Raw genomic sequence first — 8,529 nt, 5'->3', positions numbered from 1 at the left:
ATTGCTGGGATTACAGCCTCACCTGTCCAGCCCCAAAGTCAGGGCATCAACTCATCCTGTTTCTTTGCCTGCCAAACAGGGCTTACAGGGGGCCTTGACTGCCTTAGGCGGGGATCTCAATGTAAAGGAGCTGGTTTAGAGGGGCCATGGGGCCTCAGGAGGGGAGAGAGCAGGAGGGTGGAGAGGCCTGCAGAGGGCGGCAGTGAGTTGTGCCTGGAAGTGTCTGGCCCACGGGGCCCAAGAGCTTTCCCTGGACACTCCCAGGGCACCTCCCAGAGCACCAATCTTAACAAGCAGTCAAGGAAGGAGCGCCACATGCCAGGTACTGGAGTGTGTTTCAGGTTTGCCCAACTGGGTACTTTACACGTGGTGCTCCCATTTTACATACAAGGGCCAAACTGGAGGCTCAGAGAAGGGAAGGGAACTGTCCAGGTCACAAAACCTGGAGTGGGTAAGACCTGAACGGGAGCCAGGCTGGCCCGGCTGATAGCCCTGGGCTCTGTTTCTTCTTCTTCTTCTTTTTTTTAATTTAATTTCTTTATTTATGATAGACACAGAGAGCGAGAGAGAGAGAGAGAGAGAGAGGCAAGACACAGACAGAGGGAGAAGCAGGCTCCATGCACCGGGAGCCCGACGTGGGACTTGATCCCGGGTCTCCAGGATTGCGCCCTGGGCCAAAGGCAGGCGCCGAACCGCTGCGCCACCCAGGGATCCCCGGCTCTGTTTCTTCTACATGAGATGCTGGGGCATCTGTTCCGGGTGGCACTGGACCTGGGGAGGGGGCCAAGATAACCCCTCACATTCACCAAGGGTCAACAGCCCTTGGAGACGGGTATCCTTGTTCCCGTTTCCAGGCGAAAGGAAGCTGAGGCACAGAGGCCGAGGTGGTCAGGACTCAGGCCCAGTTCTTTGGTTGACTAATCCTGTTTCTTGTTTCTTCACTCAGCAGGCCGGTTTGGGTATTTTCACCCGGTGCCCACCAGACACCCTGAAGTGTGCTCTCTGCTGTGTGTCCAGGATCTCTGGGCTTCCCTGGGCTACAAGCGATGATTTGGGTTCCCTGCCGGCCCTGGGCTGTCCTCTCTTCCCCCGGATCCTGAGGGTTCTGGTGGAGACTGGAGACCCCCTTAGGGGGGAGACTAAACCTAAGTTCCGAGTCAGGCAACCCGGGAAAAAAACGAGGCCGGCCTCTGAAGCCCGGGAGAGGCCAGCCGGCAAACACACAGCTCCGGACCGCAGGGAGGGCGATGTGCGTGTCCGGTGAGCCACGGGGAGAAATTCCTGCTGACCAGCGCTGCGACCAGGCCCTACGGCAGCTGTTGCATCACGCACCCCAAGGCCACAGGGCGCTGCTGGCTTGGCTCCCTGCCTCCCCCGGACCACCCGCTCCTCCGGGCCCCGCGTGCGGCTCCCAGACAGCTCGGCCCCGACGCTGCGGAGCGGCCGCCGGGCTGCGGAGAAGCGAGGATCCAGGTGTTGCCGTCCCCAAAGTTCGCCACCGCCGGGGGCACTGAGCTTCCCCGCGCGCGGAGGCCCAGGCGGGGCGGCGGCCGGGAGGGGGCACGGCCTCTCGGCGCCCCCCGCCCCCGCCCCCGCCCCCGCCCGGAGCCCTCCGCGCGGCCCCTTTAAGAGGCCCGCCCGGCTCCGGCAGCCGCGCCGCGGCCACCGCCCCCCGGCCCTCCCCTTCCTGCGGCGCCGAGTGCGGGCCGGGCGGGAGCGCGGCGAGAGCGGCCCGGGCGAGCGCGGCGGCGGGGAGGCGGCGGGGAGGCGGCGGCCGGGCCGGGGCGCGGCGCGGCGCGGGAGCCAGAGCCGAGGACGCGCGGCGGCGGCCGTGGGGGACGCGGCGCAGGGCCGAGCGGGGGCAGCCGGGCGCCGCGCCGGGAAGCCCGCACACAATAGCGGCGCGCGGCCCCTCCCCCGCGGCCCCTCCCCCGCGGCCCCGCCCCCCGCGGCCCCGCCCCCGCCCCGCGCCGCCCCGCGCCGCCCCGCGCCCCTCCCCCGCCCGCCCGCCCCGCCCCGCCCCCGCCCCGCCCCCGCCCCGCGCCGCCCCGGGGAGCGCAGCCGGCCGCCGCCTCACCTGCCGCCCGGGAGGGGGCGGGCATTGTTCGGCCGCCGCGCGGGGCCATGGGGGCCGCCCGGAGCCCCGGGCCGGGCCCGCAGAGGTCGGCGCTCCGCCGCTGAGGCGGGCCCCGCGCGCAGCCGGGCGGCGCAGGTGGGGCCGGCCGCGCCATGGTGGACCCCGTGGGCTTCGCCGAGGCGTGGAAGGCGCAGTTCCCGGACTCCGAGCCGCCGCGCATGGAGCTGCGCTCGGTGGGCGACATCGAGCAAGAGCTGGAGCGCTGCAAGGCCTCCATCCGGCGCCTGGAGCAGGAGGTGAACCAGGAGCGCTTCCGCATGATCTACCTGCAGACGCTGCTGGCCAAGGAGAAGAAGAGCTACGACCGGCAGCGCTGGGGCTTCCGCCGCGCCGCGCAGCCCCCCGACGGCGCCGCCGAGCCCCGCGCGCCCGCGCCCGCGCCCGCGCCCGCGCTGGGCAGCCAGGCCATGCAGATGGAGCGCAGGAAGGCCCAGCTCGGCGCCGGGCCCGGCCTGGCCGACGCGCCCAGGCCCTCGTACCGGGGCCGCTCCTCCGAGAGCAGCTGCTGCCTCGACGGCGACTACGAGGACGCGGAGCTGAACCCCCGCTTCCTGAAGGACAACCTCATCAGCGCCGACGGCGGCGGCAGGCCCCCTTGGCCGCCCCTGGAGTACCAGCCCTACCAGAGCATCTACGTCGGGGGCATGATGATGGAAGGGGACGGCAAGGGCCCACTCCTGCGCAGCCAGAGCACCTCGGAGCAGGAGAAGCGCCTTACCTGGCCCCGCAGGTCCTACTCCCCTCGAGCTTTGAGGACAGCGGAGGGCGGCTACACCCCGGACTGCAGCTCCAACGAGAACCTCACCTCCACGCGCCCCCGCCCCCGCCCGCCGACGGCGCCGACCCGCCGCCCGCCGAGCAGCCCGAGCCGCGGCCCGACGGAGAGGGCTCCCCCAGCAAGGCCCGGCCCGCCGCCGCCCGCAGGCCCGCGGACCGCGAGGAGCGCGGCGCCCCCACCAGCGTGGCCGCGCTCAGGTCCAACTTTGAGAGGGTCCGCAAGGGCCACGGCCCCGGGGCGGCGGAGCCCGAGAAGCCCTTCTACGCGAACGTCGAGTTCCACCACGAGCGCGGCCTGGTGAAGGTCAACGACAAAGCCGTGTCGGACCGGATCAGCTCGCTGGGCAGCCAGGCCATGCAGATGGAGCGCAGGAAGGCCCAGCTCGGCGCCGGGCCCGGCCTGGCCGACGCGCCCAGGCCCTCGTACCGGGGCCGCTCCTCCGAGAGCAGCTGCTGCCTCGACGGCGACTACGAGGACGCGGAGCTGAACCCCCGCTTCCTGAAGGACAACCTCATCAGCGCCGACGGCGGCGGCAGGCCCCCTTGGCCGCCCCTGGAGTACCAGCCCTACCAGAGCATCTACGTCGGGGGCATGATGATGGAAGGGGACGGCAAGGGCCCACTCCTGCGCAGCCAGAGCACCTCGGAGCAGGAGAAGCGCCTTACCTGGCCCCGCAGGTCCTACTCCCCTCGGAGCTTTGAGGACAGCGGAGGCGGCTACACCCCGGACTGCAGCTCCAACGAGAACCTCACCTCCAGCGAGGAGGACTTCTCCTCGGGCCAGTCTAGCCGCGTGTCCCCCAGCCCCACCACCTACCGCATGTTCCGAGACAAAAGCCGCTCCCCGTCGCAGAACTCCCAGCAGTCCTTCGACAGCAGCAGCCCCCCGACGCCGCAGTGCCATAAGCGGCACCGGCAGGGCCAGGTCATCGTGGCCGAGGCCACCATCGTGGGCGTCCGCAAGACGGGGCAGATCTGGCCCAGCGACGGGGACAGCTTGTCGGGCAGGCTGCCTCAGGATGGCACCTTCCATGGAGACGCAGGTGGGTACCTGCACCACCTTGGGTGGGCACACCTGCACCCTGGCTGGAAACCATTGCAAGGGAAGAGGGTGCGTTAAGCAGGGGAGAAATGGGTAGATACTTTGTGGGCCGATTTCCACCTGCTGCTGTGGACAGCAAGGATTCACGCAGAATCCTGCACCTGAACAAATGCCATCCTCCACTTCCTCCTGAATGCAGGTTCCCAGGGCTTGGCCTGGGATTGATTGGGTTGGGAGGGGCAGCGTGTGGGAAGGGTAGGTGGCTGTTCCTTTGGTTCTAGAGTGGTGTGCATCTGGTGAGACTACTCTGTGGGTTAGGACCAGGGTGCCCCGGGCAGTGATCTTGCCCCTTGATCACTGCACTCTGGGTAGGCAGTGGGTCATGGTATTGAGAGGTGGCCATCTCTGTCTTCCAGATCAGGTACTTTTAGTGGGGCTTGATCTGTGTCTTGGGAATTCCCTGCCACCCCAACTGTTCCTGTCCTGCAAGAGTTACAAGACACTTCTGGGGAACCCGAGATGTGCTAGCTTGCTCCCAGGCCATTGGAGTGTCAGATTTGCTTGCTGACTAGCAGCCCAAGTGCAAGTCAGGGCAGGTGAAAATAGGAATTATGAGGAAGTGAGGTGACAGGCAGTTCTGACTCAGTGGACCACTGCACATCAACAGGGGTGAAGATTTTATCCAGGGCTGAAGCAGAGCCACACCTGTTCTGATTTGCCTGGCTCTGATGGGAGACATCACCCATCATTACTCACCTATAGGGCTCCTGTGTGTATCTTACCCCAGCTCCATTTTTTTTTCTTTCTTTCTTTCTTTTTTTTTTTTTAAAGATTTTATTTATTTATTCATGGGAGACACACACACACACACACACACACACACACACACACACAGAGAGGCAGAGACACAGGCAGAGGGAGAAGCAGGCTCCATGCAGGGAGGCAGGGAGCCCGACGTGGGACTCGATCCTGGGTCTCCAGGATCACGCCCTGGGCCGAAGGCGGTGCTAAACCACTGAGCCACTCAGGCTGCCCCCAGCTCCATTTTCTGATCCTTTCGTCCACTCTTGCCTCCCTGTCTTCCCAAGGATGAATTGTACACTGGTGCTCATCTTGGCCTTCTAATCCATGGTCTGACCTTTGGCCCTAAGATGAAACCTGTGAGATCTTGCACGTGACCTCTGGGGTGATGGGACTGAGTTTTGAGGTCCAGGCACAGTTTGTAAGACTGGAGTAAGAAGCAGGTGGGTAGGTGTGGGATTTGGGTGGGCTGAGGGTTGTGAGGCTGTGGGCAATGTCTTGGAGTCCTGGTCCCTATTAGGCTGATCCGATTTTCTGCTCCATCGATTTTTCTTTTTCTGCTGATGGAGTTGTATGTATGTGCTTCCATCGTCAGAATCCTCTTGAAACAAGGAAAGCTATTTTTGGCTCTGTCAAGTGGTCTTTTTGTGATCAGCTCTGTCCTGTTTGTTTTAGGTGCATCCAGTTGCTGATCTTCCAGTTGCAGCTGGGGGAGGCTGTGGCCTGCCACTAAGACCTGTGGTCTGACCCAGCTGCATCCCTTAGGTCCCTCCCTGGGGGGTGGAAGGCTGTAGTATTTAGAGGCCTGCTTTGCAGGCACATCAGCTCCCCTGGGGTCTGGAGGATTGCCCTGTGGTCACTGGGCACCAGCCTTGTCGGACCAGCTGTCGACTGAGTGAGCCAGCTTGAACTGGCCTTCAGCGCCAAGATGCAGGAGAACATTATTAATAAAGAAAATAAGAGGTTTTCATGGAGACCTGCAATCTGAAATGGTATTCTCTTGCTGATGGTGAATTCTGAGTTTCCAGAAAGCGGGGACAGGTTGGATGGAATGTGTTTCAGTAGGTCGACCTTCGGTACCTCTTCCCTTCTCATCAGCTGCTGCAGACGTGTGACCCTGGTTCTGTGTGTAGCCCAGGACAGGTTCTCAGGAAATGGCCAAGGGGTTAATTTTACAGCTTAAACCTCACTCTTAGGATATTCTGGATCTTTCCCTGAATGTCTTCAACACCCTGTGTTCTCTCTCCTGTAGGTTTTAAAACTGGTTTTTTTTTTTTTTTTAGCTCTAGGAGCTTTTAACTCAGCACTCTTCTGAGCATTGTGGCTGGAGGGGAAGGAGAGAGCCTGTGCTAGCAAAGCCATCTGTCTCTTTCCAGACTACTTCCTGATGTTCTTTAGATGGCCGTGGGGCCTGCTGGCCAGGGCTGCACCCTGCAGAGGACCAGTGAGGAAAATCACAGCGTGGGAGGGAGTGGAAGCACCCTAATTTTTCACAGCAGCAGAATCATAACGTCAGAATCCCTTTGGCTGAATGTGCTCTCCTATTTTTGAGTTGAGGGCCCCTGGTGTTGGAGGGAAGAAGCTGAAATGACGACCTACCACTGTGTGCCAGGCATGGTGACAGTGTGCCTCATGCAGGGCCCTTCGCAGGCTCTTACATCACCTTGCGGTAGGTCTGCCCAACTGTAGGTAAGGACAAAACCAGGAAGTGGCAGGGCTGGGATTCCAGGAGTTCCGGGTCCCTGTGGGAATGCAGATCCGTTCCTTCCTGAACCTGGCCACCGTAGGGTGGGTGGTCTTTGAATCGCCCTACACCGCACCTGAGAATCATGATGAGATTGGTCCAGGGGTCCTTCCTCTCCACACAGTCAGGGTCGGTCAGCTGTGAGCCCTGCTCTGTGCGAGCCCTTCCTTTTCTGCCTTGCAGGCTACATGGAAGGAAAGTATAGTCCTTGCCATCTGGGAGCTGACATGCTAATGGGAGATAGGAACACACACACTATTTATTTGTTCAGAGGGAGTGAGATCAGGGAAGCTTCTGGAGGCAGCAGCACTGGAGAGAGGCCTTGCCTGTCAGCACATGTCTAGCGGCAGAGGGTGGGGAAAGCTGACCGCCCTGAGGAGTAGTGGGAGCAAAGGCTCTGGGGCACCCATGTAAGCCTCCTATGACTCTAAACTATATATATATATATATATATATATATATACACATTTTTTTACTTCAATTAAATATTTGTAACAAAATTTACCATCTTAACCCATCTGAGCCGTGTTTAAGTGTCAAGTTCGTTGGCATCAGGCACATTCGCATTGTTGTGCACCCATCAGCACCATCCATCTCCAGAACTCTTTTCCTCTTCCCCAGCTAAAACTGTCTCCACCAAATGACAGCTCCCCATTTCCCCTCCTTGAGCTCCTGAAAACCAGCACTGTGCTTTCTGTTTCTATGATTCGACTGCTCTTAGTACCTCATATAAACAGAGTCCTACAGGATCTGTCCATCTACGACGTCTGGCTTATTTCACTTAGTGTCATCTCCCCAATGTTTATCCACACGGTAACACAGAGTGTATGGGTTTTTTTTTTTTGTTTTGTTTTTCTTTTTCAGAGTGTATGTTTTGAAGGCAGGGATCCCTGGTTCATTTCCAGGTCTCCCAGGGAGCCTGGCTCCAAGCTGAACACATAGCATGTACTAGATGATTCCCTTCCTCCTTTTCACAGCTCTAGGGGTGAGTTGGGGAGTTGAGAAGCTGGGAAGGTGTGCCAGTCATTGGGAAGCATCTTACCTGCTCTGCCTATCTCTGACTCCATTCCTGTTCTTGGATTTCGCTTTCTGAGAGTTTTGGTGAGCTCTTCACAAGAGAAACCAGACAACCCAAGAACCTTCACTCTTTTAGGTCTGAAGAATTTTTTTTTTTTTAAGATTTTAAAATTATTTTTAAGTAATCTTGGCACCCAATGTGGAGCTCGAATCACAACCCTGAGATCAAGAGTTGCAGGCTCTAACGCCTGAGCCAACCAGGTGCCCCACAGGTCTGAGGAATACTTGATCTGAACACTCAGTCCCCGTGTCCCTTGGCCCCTTTCCAAGTATTAGTCGTGAGTCCTGACCCCAGATCTTGTGCTTCTTTATGGGTTCTCAGATGAGTTGCTGCCCTGTGTTTTTACATCTCTATTAAGCAGTTTAATTTGCCCTTTGGATTCTGGCAGTGTGTTGTCACCAGAATGATCATTGCTTTGCTTCTCCGTGGGGGGATTGAGTGGACTGGCCACCAGTTAGATTGAGTAATTCTGGGCCAGGAAAAGGTCACTCAGGCCTTACATTGGCCTGATCATCATCTCTTTAAATCAGACCCTGTGATCACCCTTCAACTAAGTACAGGCTTCTCTCCATGAACAGAGACAGAGTGGACAGAACAAGCTAGGTGGAGTCTAAGACCACTAAGTCATCAACAATGTGGAAACAGAGTCTGGTTCAAATTTTACAAGAGTTTTCTGATTACAGAATGGATGGCTTCGTTTTGGGAACAGAGTGAAATATTCTGGAATGTTTCACTAAAGGAGCTAACTGGGAGTGCTGTTAATTTGTGTGGGTCCAGGGGATATGCCTTCTGGGTTCAGTGGCCACCTGCCCTCCTTGGCTGGGAGTCCTGTGGCCCTGTGTGTGTGACTGCGGCCCTCACTAGGATAAAGCATCCAGGTGAGCCATATGCTCGGCCCAGTTGGGAGAAGACATAGCAGTGCTTGAGGCCACACTGCAGCTCACCGCTGT

At 59.4% G+C, this 8,529-nt stretch overlaps 1 protein-coding gene across 1 annotated transcript in view; it reads left to right on the top strand.

Annotated features, from left to right (window-relative positions):
• Positions 1-2,068: 2,068 nt before the first annotated feature.
• BCR (BCR activator of RhoGEF and GTPase) overlaps positions 2,069-8,529 on the top strand; it is a 124,287-nt gene continuing 117,826 nt past the window's right edge. Inside the window, exons 1-2 of the mRNA XM_041728634.1 lie at positions 2,069-2,530; positions 2,953-3,957. Coding sequence (XP_041584568.1) covers positions 2,230-2,530; positions 2,953-3,957 — 1,306 coding nt within the window. The 5' untranslated portion in view covers positions 2,069-2,229. The remainder of the gene's footprint in view (positions 2,531-2,952; positions 3,958-8,529) is intronic.

Source organism: Vulpes lagopus, chromosome 14 (assembly GCF_018345385.1).
Source record: "Vulpes lagopus strain Blue_001 chromosome 14, ASM1834538v1, whole genome shotgun sequence".
NCBI classification, from domain to species: domain Eukaryota; kingdom Metazoa; phylum Chordata; class Mammalia; order Carnivora; family Canidae; genus Vulpes; species Vulpes lagopus.
The sequence above is the reverse complement of the archived record's forward strand: the minus strand, read 5'-3'. Positions and strand labels throughout refer to the sequence as shown.